General features: G+C 37.6%; 1 protein-coding gene across 1 annotated transcript; it reads left to right on the top strand.

Annotated features, from left to right (window-relative positions):
• The first annotated feature begins 7,864 nt into the window (after window positions 1-7,864).
• ptges (prostaglandin E synthase) lies at window positions 7,865-11,795 on the top strand. Its single transcript, XM_041971002.1, has 3 exons — window positions 7,865-9,126; window positions 9,301-9,383; window positions 11,002-11,795. The coding sequence occupies exons 1-3, from the start codon at window positions 9,019-9,021 to the stop codon at window positions 11,249-11,251; spliced, it is 441 nt and encodes a 146-aa protein (XP_041826936.1). The 5' UTR covers window positions 7,865-9,018; the 3' UTR covers window positions 11,252-11,795.
• The last annotated feature ends 2,341 nt before the right edge of the window (window positions 11,796-14,136 follow it).

Genomic DNA, 14,136 nt, shown 5'->3' with positions numbered 1-14,136 from the left:
ATTGGAATTGTAAGAAAAACAGACAGTGACAAATTGCTTGGCTACCTTGATTGAGGGACTGCTCAACCTGGGAAAACACAGCATGACGTTTAATCACGATATAGACGAAAAGAAAAGAAAACATTGGGTGGCTGTAACTCAGGAGGAAGGTAATCAGCCAGTTGGAAGGTTGGTGAGTCAATAATTGCTTTGTCAGGAATCATTTGGTTCTATGGCCCCTTTTATAATAGAGACACACAAAATAGCCTACAGTACCACTCAGTGGAAACGGGACATACCTCATACTGCCTCTGGTGTGTTCAATGGTGTGATGTATGTGAGGGGTAAAAAAGCACTACATAGATAATTTCTATAAAGTGCTCTGAGTGTGTGCGAATGGGTCAGTATGGGTTGTAGTGTTAAAGACTTTAATATTCAAAGCAAAAATAGTGTTATGCAAGTACAGTCCATTTTACCATTCACAAAACATAGCAACAGAAAAGAAAACAAACAAAAAAAAACCCTAAAAAAATTCTCATGCATGACAACATTTAAGAATAATTGCATTTCTGAATAAGTACATGTGTAAAAGAAATACAATATATGAGTTAAATGTATTTGTTGCTTTTGTGAGGTTTTCTAAATTATTACATTTTATGAAACTCATTGAACTTTTAAATTTTCTGTTTTTTCTGTCTTTTTATTAAAAGCATGTTTTATTCAATGAAATGTATTCTTAGAAGTACTGTTTTTCTTTAATGTTGTAGGCTTTAAATAGCTTTTTATTTTTTCCCTGATGATCATTGATTGTAGAAAATTAGAAGGCGATGGCTTTGAAAAGGTTGTCTTAAATTGTACCTAAAGTCAAAGATGGCCGATGTTATGGTCTTGCAACCAAAGCTTGTGATCATTTTCTAACAGCATCAGGAGTTTGGGGCAATGACGACCTTTCAATGTGTGCTTCTCACAACACGCTTCTGCTAACCAATAGTAATGCAGCAAGAAGTGATGTTGATCAAAACAACACTGGTGCAACATCTGAACAACGTAAATGGAACCTAAACAAACTAAATGTAATATGTTGAATTTAATTAACATAAACTGAGGGGTTACTTCCCCTCAGTTTAGTTGCAAACACACACTTCACAAACAGTCATGAGTGGGGAAGGTGAGGGCAATGGCGTCCCCTCACACCCGTTTCCTGGGCGTTACCGGGGGTGGACAGAGGGAGGTGGTTGCACTAAGAGCTACCTTGTTTGTTTAGTTTTGTGTGTGTGTGTGCGTGTGTTTCTGGTACTTTGGTTGTTGTTGTGATACATGATGTTGTTCCTGTCTTCGTTATTTGTTTTAGGAACTCCTGATGAGCTTAGTTTACCTGTAAAAGTTGTAGGAAATTCTCTGTTGTGTTTCTGTACAGGTGTAGCGGTTGGTTGTCTGGTGTTAGGTTGGATTGAAGGGTCATTGCCTTCTACCTCTTCCTTTTTAATACTTTCCTTTTTCCTTCCCATTATTCTCCTTTTTTTCTGTCCCCTCCGGTCAGGTCCAGGCATGGGCATTTCCGGCTCGAACATTTCACATCAAGCCCCGAATGTGTTTTCATCCAAGAAGGAATAAGTTTACATTCTCTCAGCCGCCTTATGACATTAAAGAAGATGGTAGTTTTGTAATTTCCTTGCTTAAGTGAATGCACAGGTACAATATGACCAATCACAGAGGAGTTTTATGGAAGCGGGGATCCTCCGTGTTGGCTGACAGCCCGGTGTTTTATCCCTTATCTGAATTCTGGTGTTATTTCGAGCGGTCATTATTAGCGGTCAAAACTGGACACCAGACGGTTTTTTATTTAGAGAAGAGAGAAACTCTTCAGCTGTGTTCGCTGCCAATGGGCAGAAAGACTCTGGCCAACACACGAAACAGGTAAACCACAGATAATTTAAACCCTGTATGTCTTAAAATTAAATGAACATTAGGCAGATCATTCGTGGCAGTACTTGGTATTTCGGAGGTGAAGTTAGCTGTACTAAACCGTTAGCCTTGCCCTTTTCTGTTATACACATTTGCATTAAATCCAGTGGTGAAGTCTACGTATTTCGCCATACCCGCTGCTGTGAGAGAGTGTGTGTGTGTGTGTGTGTGTGTGTGTGTGTGCGCGCGCGCACGCACGCGTTTGCGTTGTAGTAGATGGAAAGTGGTCAGTAGTTAAAACGTTTTAAAGAGTATTTTACGTTTTATGTTGCTCACAATACATTTATATGTGGAATACAAAACCAGTCTTTTATGATTTCACCTTTGTGTGGGTGTTTACTTTATGTATTAATGAGGTTGGTGGTTCTTGAATGTGTGTGTTTGCTCCAGGACAGGGGTGTTCGAGACTGGGAAGGAAAAATCAGAGTATACCACTAGTTTAAACTAAGCTATACTACTGAAAAAGTAGTAATTATAAAGATAGAAAACAGCAAGTGAAAGAAGGAAAGAAGAGAAATGATGGAAGGAAAACAAGTGATGAAGCCTGTAGGAAAAGAAGGAAGAGACAGATGAGATGATAGAGAGGTAGTAAATACTAAAGCATGATCTTTATTCTGAAAATTGCAAGTGACTGAAAACAGTTCACGTTCATCCTTTTGTTGCAGAAGATGTGCACTAAAGCACAGGTTGTGGAGATAAACAGCAGATGTCTGGAAAAGTAAAAGTTTACTACTGATTTTAGAGATCTTGTTTACATTGTCATGTTTAAGATTGAAAATAAATACATATCAAAGCACATATTACAGTATTTGGCTTTAAACAAGGTGATGCAATGCTCAAGAACAGGGCCAGGAAACACCCCTGATTCTAAATAAATAAATAAAGTAGAATATCAAGACGAGCCTTATACCCAATAAGCTCCCCTTGGCAAAGCAAATTTGTTTGGCACAACACAGAAGCCAGACCATCATTCTGCTGCTATGATACTGGACAGGACAAGTTTATAAAAAAAAAACGTCAGTGTAATGCTTAGAATCAGTGGTGCTCTTTACAGTTGCAGCCCACCATTCAGCAGGTATCATCATTGTTTAGTATGCATGGATCAAACATTATGTTATAGCCTGGATTATCAGATGTCTGCCGCATAATGTGGCAGTGACTATACTGTGGCAAAATTTTTTTACAGTTACAGACACATTTAAACCAGCATAAATGGGTTTGCAATTTATTTATTTATTTTTTTTTACATTTTCGTGACTGTTGTGTACATTCTCATTGAGTCAGGTAAGTTCAGTCACAGCCTCATATTTTATCTTCTAATCATGGATTTATGTGGGACAAATGAATTGAAGAAACGGCGGTTGTGGTTTTGTCCAAAAGTAAGAAAATCTACTCACAAGCAAAGTCTGTTTTAAATTTGAACAGAAGTAAACACGTAAAACCTCTGTTTTCAGTCTTTAACCATTTGATATGTATACGGCATGAGAATGGGATCTATACTTTTATCTCAATCTTCATAAGAAGTAGTGAGTAAAGACATCCTGTCTTGGGACTACAAAGGATTAAAGATTTCCAAAGAAGGCTACATCTTCTTGGCGCCTAGACGCTCTGGTTTATTTAGACTGTGGATAAATGATAAAAATAAAACCAACATGGATGTAAAGTCCAATAATAATTATGTTCACAAGGATCCAGCTTCAAAAGCTTGAAAAATAAGGCTACTTGTTCAATGAATCTGACCAATATTTCATATTTTCATTAGCTTAATTCACTCCTACTAATAAGTGTGATAGGTCTTTCTAAAGATGATTAAAACATACGTAAAAGCATATTTGCTACTCTATTTAGTCTAAAACTTCACTTTTCTTGTAGAGGATTTCTAGCTCCAGTTCAGACCTTAACTTTTCCTAAACAAATTGGTATGAAAATACAACACAATCAGACTAGTGGCTGTACAAAAATCTGGTGGTCACTGTCACTTTTAAAGATGTCCCTCGTGAGCTCTCAAATTGGTGCAGTTAAAAAAGAAATTCCCTGGAATCCTTCATTTCAATCTCTTTTAATTTTTTAGCATTACAGCAAAGATTTATCTAGCAAGAGAAAGAGAGAGCGAATGTCTCTTCATTTTTGAAAGACAGCAACACTTTAAGTGAGGAGCTGTGATGTCATCTCAAGTCCCACGCATATGCTGAGCTGTGTCGAGCCCAGACAGAAGGAGGCAGACTGAGAAGGATATACACCAGGCTGCTCAGAGGATACGATGCACATAAAAAGCATGGATGCTGAGAAACTGCACACTGTCCTCAGGTAAGAGCCACAAACAAAATTATTTTCAGACACACAGCTGCAGCATTTGTCATGTCATATTATCACAACACATTAGTATGTTTTCTGCAGTGTGTGTGAGTCTGAGCATGAATGCACACTCAAGCACACACAGCTTTGACACCATTAAAGATTAGTGAGATGGAAGTTACTCTAAAGCTGGGATACTAGGATGCATTTCATGAGTCATCAGATGTGCTGATGAATAATTAAAGATCCCATTTTAAAGCAGCAAATGACCAGACAGTGACAGTTCAGGACAGTGTCCATTCTCTAGGATGGGATGGGTGTGGCATGTAGCAGCACATTACTTGTCCCCTTTTTCATTATCACAGTCATTTCCGTCCTTGCCTGTAGCTCTCTGTTCACCAATCAGCTTTGAATGATGAAGCTGGATAGCAGACAAGGAGGACAAGTTGAGATCTGTACATGGGAATATTTGCACTTTCAATAAAACACCCTATCCTAAGGGGAAAAATCTGTTAAACAGATCCTGCCACAACACTGTAGCTGCTTTGAAAATGTTGACAGACCTGAAGCTAAGCATTTACTGTGCACAGGCTCATGATACAAGGGATGGGGCTTTTCTTTTTTTAATTAATTTAAATGAGCCCTGTGGAGGTGATCATTTCCCTGCCACAGCTGTTAAAACACACAAGATTCTGCCTGGTTTATATATACATTTTTAATATTTCAAATTATAAACACTTGAGTGCTCATCCATTTTTGGCTGTGTCTCCAACTCTTGTACTACAACTGCAACATGTATTGAAGCAAAGAGGTCAGACTCTCCTAAATGTGTTACAACAGATTTTTGTGTCATTTCAGTCTTTTGATTTTCAAATAGATTCTTGGACCTTATTATTTATTTTCATGGTACCACCTTTTTGTATATCCCTGTACATCTTTGCCACATGACATGTTTGCAATGTACAGGGCAGGACGTCCACTTAGGTCCTCTGGCATTAATGTTTCAGCTGTTGCACGTTGCAAACAAAATAATTTTGAGCAGCTAAAAATGTAGAAATCATTAAAATTATAATCTGACTCATAAGGCCGTAGCCTCATTTTACTTACTTTATAGCACAATCCTGATTTCTTAAAATTAAAGAAAATTATTTGTATAAAAATATTTATCATACCTGAATATTTACTATATCATTCATTCATTCATTCATTCATAGATAAATAATGCTAATGCTAATTAATTTCTTGCTTTCTTTTCAGACATTTATTAGATATCTGGTGACAACAGCACTGCAGTGAAGCTATGAGATGATCGGCATGACACAGGAATCCACTCAGAAACTGCTGTATGACACGCTGCTGCTGTGGCTTTAAAGCCTAGAGGGGTAGTGTTGACTCATCTGAAAGCAGACTTGCTGGACTAATCACAACTTCGTCTACACTGTCTGAGTTTTTCTTTTTTCCTTTTTGCAAAAGCACCCTCTGTAAATATTTGCATGCCATGTCTGACAGCTATCTGAAACAGAGGACACCTTGAGACTGGCTCTTTATGACTGTTTGACCTTTTCTTCCCATGGTTGCTCTCCTGTCTAAAACCACTAGTGGTTTTCTGATGAATGAAAACAGATCATTCTTCTGCTGCAACTCTTGGTCTGTGAAACTTGGTTTTTGGCCTCCCTTTTCTTCTCATCTGCTTTTGTTTACTGCCCTTTATATAAGAAAAACACTGCCAAACATTTGTCCAGGGAGGCACTCACTCTCAGGCATTTATGTTCCTGCCGGCACTGGGCTACAAGTGCTAAGTGTCTTTAGATTCTATTTTCAACACAAAAATGAACATGTTCAAACATAATTAACACTAGAACTTTATTAATACCATGTTATATTCTTAATAAGTATTTAAAATAAAAAATTGTGCATGTCACTCTTATAAAACATACTGAATATATTCAATTTATCCTGTATCACAAATATTGCACTTTAATTACCAGTTGCATTTAATACATTTTCAAGATTAGTTAAGTATCAGTAATACTGATCTTACTTATTTAATATAGTGTAATTTTACTTACTCTTCATTCCTGAGTGAGAATGAGTGTGTTCTGACACTTTCCTTGTATACCTGTATAATCTGTGAGTACACACAATGGGCTGTGTCATGTGTTCCCAGCTGGTTGACATGTGGACTGTGAGGGTAAGAAGGACAGGCCGCAGGGCTGTGGAGCTCACCACCTACCCACAGATGATCCAGGAAGGCTACCACAGAGTGACAGGGCTCCACTACACGTCCTCCTTCTCTGATGCTGAGGACTGCTGCGATGACACCAGCTCAAGCAGCTCGCTCACATTGGACTGGCAGCACAAGTGACTGATGGCTGACTATAGGTGTTATAATACAAACATAAACGTAAACACGATGCTTTATGCAGGAAATGTCATGTATTTACAGTAAATGTGGTGGTGCTGCTTATTTATCTTTAACTTGGGTCCTGTTTTATTTGATGTAAGTTATTTTCCCAAGACAAAAGAAACAAGAATGCACAAGCTAAAGTGTTCAAAAGCTAACTGATCAGACAGCTGTACACAAAGATAAACTCATAACCATCTACAATATTAAACTACAATATTAAAGTGCTGTTCAAATGGTAGAATATCTCAGAGAAAATAACAGCTATAATCATACTTATAATTATATGTGTATAACCACATAGGGATTATTTTCCATCAGGGGTTGAATGCTGGTATGTCATTCTTTGCAAATCTTAGCAGATCAGCACCTCCACTCTTCTACTACAAAGCCATGATGTTGTAATAGATGCAGCATGTGGTTTAGCATGGTCTTGATGAAATATGCAACACTTTGCCTGAAAAAGAAGGGAGACCTGTATCTCTCTCAGCATTGACTTTTGCCCTGATGCTCTCTCATCTGCCATCAGAAATACAAGCTTTGAAGTGAGCCTGCAAACAATTACAAGTCAGATGGTCCCTCTCCTCTTTGGTTTCCTAAATATCAAGCTTTTCCTTCTGACCACTGAACTCTTTTTTACTTTGTCACAGTCCATTTTCAAAGACTGCAACTTTTCTGGATCATGACGATTTCTGTTCACAGACAATTTCTAGAAGTGTTCCTGATCCCTTGCTGTGATAACAGAATCGTGCAGTGGTAGAATGCAGTACTGCCCCTCCGGCTTGAATTTGCATGAAATTTAATTTGGGAAACATTTTTTCATTAAATAGTAATTGTCATTTTCAACATTTTACATTTTCAGTGTCAGAGGGCTGCACGTTGGTGTGGTGGTTAGCACTGCAGCCTCACAGCAAGCAGGTCGCCGGTTCGAGCCTCGGCTGGGGGGAGGTTCGAACCTGGGGGGTGGTGGCCTTTCTGTGTGGAGTTTGCATGTTCTCCCCGTGTATGCGTGGGTTCTCTCCGGGTTCTCCAGCTTCCTCCCACTGTCCAAAGATATGCATGATAGGTTAAGTGGTTATTCTAAATTCTCCCTTGGAGTGAGTGTGTGTGTGTGTGTGTGAATGGTTGTTTGTCTATATGTATTGGCCCTGCGACAGACTGGTGACCTGTCCAGGGTGTACCCTGTCTCTCACCTGTTAAAAATGCTGGGATAGGCTCCGGCTCACCCGCGACCCGTAATGGAATAAGCGGTCAAGATAATGAATGAATGAATGTCAGATTGTATATAAAATGTTGGTTTACAATATTTGCAAATAGTTGGATTATACTTCTAGTTACATTTTACAGTGTTCCAGCTTCTACTTTCAGAGATTTAAGTTCCACATCTACTTTGTAATATGTATGTATTTGAGGGAAATGTCAAATATGTGCTTCCTTTCCCTTTTTTTAAGTTGCCTTCAACATTTTTGTGTAGTTTATACTAAAGCAATGTTTACATTTCTTGAATTACATCTCAGAAAAATATATGGTTGCATATTTCACAATTAAAATACAGTTGGTTTCCTGTGTGGAACCAACAGTGTTGAGCAATTATGCTACCAGATCCACTACAATCCAGTCTGGAGCGGAAATTTTCTGTGTTTTGTAACCAACCTCACAACTCATGTTTTGCCAGCAGACTCGCATGAAATCATTTTGTCAGTATGATCATCAGAGTAAATGTGTTGGCATGAGACATCAGAGTGTCAGAGTGAGCAACCGGATATTGCATTACACACATGTTAACAGCTTTACATTCTGCTCTACTGTATTTAATATGTCCTATAGGTGAAAGTGTACTTTAAACAGTACAGAGGACAGAGAATAACAGTCTTTTTTATACGGAAAAGTACAAAAACATCACATTCTTGTGTTAAGCCATGGGCAATGCAGTTTTGACCTCGTTTTGCATTTTTGTTTGTGGATGAGTCTTTGATTTAAAAAAGAAGAGAAGTAGAAAAAAAAGTCGATTTGTACTCTATTCCATCCAATATGAAGGATGTCAGGAAACACATTACAAATGCAGCTAACACAACATCAGCAATAATGATTAATCCTGTACTATTTGGTTTTTTCCTTCATTGCGCACGTGAAGTGTTGCCTCGGGGAGCATTTTCTTTCTTGCGTTCAGTCTGGAAATCCACATTGGACGCATGAATGAAACATTTCCGGCTTGTTCAACCTGTCATCATCATCTTGGTTAGTGGGAGGAGGCATCACCGACTGGAGACTAAAAAAGCCCCCAGTTCGGGTTCACTGTCACTTTCAGCAGGAAAGCAACTTCGGAGTTCCTCTTTGATTTCACTGTGGCTCACTGGAGTTTCAAAACGTCAGTCATGATAAGCAACGAAGTTTTCTCCTGTTTTGTCTTCTACGCCGTTCTTCTGGTGATTAAAATGTATGTTATAGCGATTATAACGGGGCAAGTGAGACTGCGTAAGAAGGTGAGTGTCTTAAACGCGTTAATCTGTATTTTTTAAAGCAAAGTAAGCATCTTTAATTTGATATAAATCATGATATATATATATATATATATATATGTATATATATACACACACACACATATATATATATTCACTGGTGTAACATTTCTCTTTCCATTTGCTCCTTTTCGTAAGGCTTTTGCAAATCCTGAGGACTCGTTGAGACACGGAGGTTTACAGTTTCACAGACAAGATCCGTATGTGGAAAGGTGCCGAAGGTAATAGTGCACAGGATTCTGTTTGGACATGCTTATAGCTTAGGGATATTTAAAAAAAACAACAACAAAAAAAACAAAACAATTAAGGACAAACAAACCAAACAACAGTAAGCATGAATGGGTTTATGGGAGTTGCATTCATTCGTTGATGAATTATTATGCAATTCCATGAATTATGCAACTCAAATAAAAAATTTAAAAAAACGAAACCAAACAGAGATTCAATATTTGCTGCAATTTTATTCTATAGCCATTTTCCTTACATTTGTTTTCTGGAGGCATATTCCCATTCTTATGGAACTTTTTTCATGCATTCATGTGTTTTGATCCCTTCATTTCCAACAAGACTCAGCTTTCAGTGAATTGCTTTTGATTTAATTAGTCTAACACATATTTGGGACAGAAACCTTCCCTGAACTGTTGTGAACTTCTGCTGAAAAATAGCTTTGCAGCTGGAGAAAATTACAAACATCTTTAATCAGTAAATCTAGATTCACTCATGTTTGTGGATTGCTAGCTCACGAGGTTCATAAAGTCTGCAGGTCTTAAAATTTGTTTGTGCACTTTTGGAAAAGTAGCCAAGATAGTAGGTTTCCTAGAATAGTGCAGTAAAAGGTTTGCTTAATGGGTGGAGAGGAAACAGGAAAGAGCTTTGATTGTAGTCTGAACAGGTTGGCACATGAGAACTTTGCATTTTTGTTTTCTTGATGCAACATTTGAGATGAATTGGTCTGGATCAAGTTGCTATGGAGAAATGAAAGAGCGTATAGAATTGCTCAAAGAAAGATTTTCCAAGGTTAGATTGTTTTTATAAAAAGAAAGAAAAAAAAATCAAAAATGTGATGACTCATGACATGATCAAGAAATACACTGTCATCATTTTACTACACAGCGGAGTCACAGATTGCTGAAATCAGTGTGTCCTCAGGATTACATAACTGTATAGCTCCAAGTTTACAAGTTCATATTTTTGTCTTATCACTTATAATTTAAGCTAATTTTATTAATTAATTTATTTATGGGTAAGGTCCACCTTCAGTGATAGGAGCAAAAACATTTCTCATATCATATTTAGTTTTTTTTATATTTATTTTTTTTCTAATGTGTTGTCTAGGGAAATTACAATTTCTGTTTGTCTTTTGAACAATTTTTCAAATCCTGTATTTAATTTTCATTTGATAAGAAAAAGGCTGATAGCAAACGTAATTTCAGACTGCACAATGCTCCAGTTAAACATGCAAACAACAATAGCTACAAAACAATTGAGTTAAATCCCCTCACTGCCACTGGGGAGACTGTTTTTAATCAGGAAAACCAGTGGGACTGGAATTGGTTTGCAGCTGCACCCAGAAACCTGCTAGTGTTAACTTGACCCAGTTACTCTTTTTTGCTTTAAGTAAACTGCAGCTTTCGAATGTAAAATCTGTGTTATTAAATGGACAATGAAGGTGTAATGGCTACATTAAAGCCATTATACCCCCCCAAAGAAAAGAGTGCCAATCCAAACATTCTCAAATCTCACACAAAAAAGCGAGAGAACAGACATGGTGAAACAATAAAGACCTTAAATTTACTTGGCTGCAAAAATTCATTCATATTCTATATTTCTGTCTTTCAGGGCTCATAATAACGACATGGAAAACATCTTTCCCTTTCTCTTCCTGGGTGCTGTGTACTCCCTGACTGGACCTTCGCTGTCAGCGGCCCGCCTTCATTTTCTTGTCTTCTTTTTGGGTCGTGTGCTGCACAGCATTGCATACCTGTTTGCCCTGCAAGCCCCCACCCGCTCTGTGGCCTACACTGTTGCACAGATACCATGTGTTTCCATGGCCGTGCAGATCCTAATGACAGTCGCAGCATATGCATGAATACTGGACTAAAGGGTTGAACATGGAGTGGCAAAAGTTTGCTGCCATGGCTTTGATTTGTGACTTGTGTCATTTGAAGAAAAAAAAAAACAAAAAACAAAAACAAGAGGGCTTCCTGAGGGACCTTCAGGAAAGACAGTGGGAGTGCAATATGAGGTGTGTGAGCACACCAGAGGTTTTTTTTTTGTGGAAATCTGTCAGTATTTTTATTGTTATTATTAGAATCTTAATATATTTAAAGTGTGATGCTTGATACCATAGACTGTACTCTTGTATTTAAGATGCAAATGAAGGTTTTTGACATCTGTTGAAATCTGAAACTCACTGACAGACCGTTGTAAACTTATAGCCACTTTGGGAATATTTTCCAACTGAGCTGCACTGTATGTTGATCATTAACCTCCTCTGTGTTTATACACAGCACAGACCACCATTCATGTGGTTTCATATCCTCATTGTGGCTTTGTTTCCTGTGTGGATATTCCATCTGTTGTGTTAACATGTGTTTGGGTGCTATGTTTAATAAAAGCTTAATGGATCCTGATGTACTGTCTGATAGTGTGCTGAAAGCTTTAACATCTTCACCTGATGTGCTTCCTTTTTGACTGAAACCAGTTCTCAAACTATTTTAAAAGAAGAAAGGACTGAAATACCTACATTTTAAGTCTTGAAGTTTTGTAATGCTGATTTGTTATTCTGCAAAAATGTATAATCATGTTTATCACTCAACAGAAAATTGTTTTAGGTAATAAAACATTTTGTAATCAAGTAAGCCTGATCTAAGCTTGAAAATGTGTTAATAGATGATTGTTGAATTTGTCAGGTCCTGCAGAGGCTGCTTTTGATGGGATGGGGCCCCACTTGGTCTTTTAGAGTGAGATGATCCAGAAGTCCGAGGCAATGTTCCAGCATTCCTGTACATATTACGTAAGACCTTGGTCTGTGTTGTGTTCACTGTTGTACCCTGAGGGGCTGGGAGGGCATGAGGAAACCATATACATACTCAGAGGCACTGCAGTGCTCAGTCACCCATTTAGACATAATTACAGTTTGTATAACAATTCTGAAATGTTTTCTTTCCATCTCTCATCTGTGTTTGACACAGTTGTTTCTAGCTTATTTTTAACTTAAAGCAACTTTTTTTTTTTCCATCTGATTCAAGTAATCTCCCTTTAGGTGATTTTCCAGTTAGTGAAGATGATTAAGCTCAAACATAAAAAGAGCTGGAATCTTTTGTGATCATAGATTTTCTATTTTTTTGTTATTCAAAAGAAATATTAAAAACCAATAGAGTGGGAGGACATACGAATGCAAATGATCAGGGTGAAACATGCAAGGAGCAGGGTGTGTCTATATGCTGAATAGGTGTAAGCTTTGTGGTTGCCTCAGCCTCAAAGAGGTAAATGGAAATAAAGCTCATGACCTCTCTCCAACATCCCTCATTTTCCACAGAGCACAATGTTTGGGCACCAGATAAGGTGAAAACTGAATGGTGTTGTTTTCATTGGTCGGCTGTTCTGTGTGAGGAGATGATCTCATCTTGGACTAGTTTGTCTATTTTTACTGCCTGCAGGCTCAACTATGAGAAAGTTTAACACGAGAAAATTGGTTAAACTATGTTCTGATAGTTCCACAAGTGTCAAACTCCAGTCCTTGTGTGCCGTTATCCTGCAGGTTTTAGTTGTTTCCTGCTCCAACACACCTGACTGAAATGAATGGTTCATTGTAATGAAGTTGACAAAAGGCTGTTGGGTCGATTTGATTTAAATCAGGTGTGATGGAGCAGGGAAACAACAAAAACCTACAGGATAGCGGTCCTCAAGAACCGGAGTTTGACTCCCTATTTTAGTGCAGCTACGTCAGTGTTTACCCCCACCTTGTGGCCATAACACAAACAGCAAAAATGAAGTCAGGTGTTCCCAATTTTTTCCATCTGAGTGAACAGATTGTAAGACTTCCTCCATAATCGCTGCTGAGCTGCTAATTAGCCTCTGTGGCAGCACAGGTGGTACCACACAGACCTCCGATTTCCATGTTTGTTTTTGTATGATTACAGAGGCAACCAGAATTTTATTTGGAATTTTTTTTTCTCCTGAAATCCTATTTTCATACTAATCCTTGAAAATAAATAATCACTTCAAGTGACACATTGTTATTATAGTTTATACAATATATTAATATCCTGGTTAAAAAGGTGAAGATCTATTCATTTGTAAAACAGCTTGGCCAGTTATGTAATTTTAAAAACACTTCGAAAGATGCAAATGTGGCTTGTTTTGTAAAAACAGTTCAAACTTAGTTTAAAGGGTTTAAAAGAATTTACTTTTATTAAAGAAAAAAATGTTCCTGTTCTACAAATGCAGCAATTAGTTTCTCGCTAAGGGACTTACGTTAATTTTATGCTATCTTTTGCAGATTATCTGAATATCTATGTTTGGATGTTAACATAGATATTGTATACAAAATCCAAATACTCTGAGGCTAATAGGAGTCAGCAGTAATCATGTCAACAGTATTATGTATTAGACAAACCAGAGTACTAATTCTGTGGAAAAAAGGTTTAATGAGTTTTCCACTGAGATTTTGCAGACAAATGTCCAACTACTGCCCTTCTAGAAAATTTCAAATCTAAACCTATGATCACAAATCTGTTCACTCCCCCTGATATATAACTTACTGTGGTACATGACTACTAAACATAACACCTGACCACATTAGCACTGGTCGTTCCAACATGTTCAAATTAAGAATTAAGATGTATAAAGTAGTATTTATACTTACTGTGATATATTTAATTTGTTAAGCAGAAACACTTGAGACTTTACATTAATTCACTTTTTCATTAGTTAGAATCTATTGGTGAGCTGGTGAAGAGAAGTTTCTTT

This window comes from Melanotaenia boesemani, chromosome 19 (assembly GCF_017639745.1).
Source record: "Melanotaenia boesemani isolate fMelBoe1 chromosome 19, fMelBoe1.pri, whole genome shotgun sequence".
NCBI classification, from domain to species: Eukaryota; Metazoa; Chordata; class Actinopteri; order Atheriniformes; family Melanotaeniidae; genus Melanotaenia; species Melanotaenia boesemani.
This window is presented reverse-complemented; position numbering and strand designations above follow the sequence as displayed.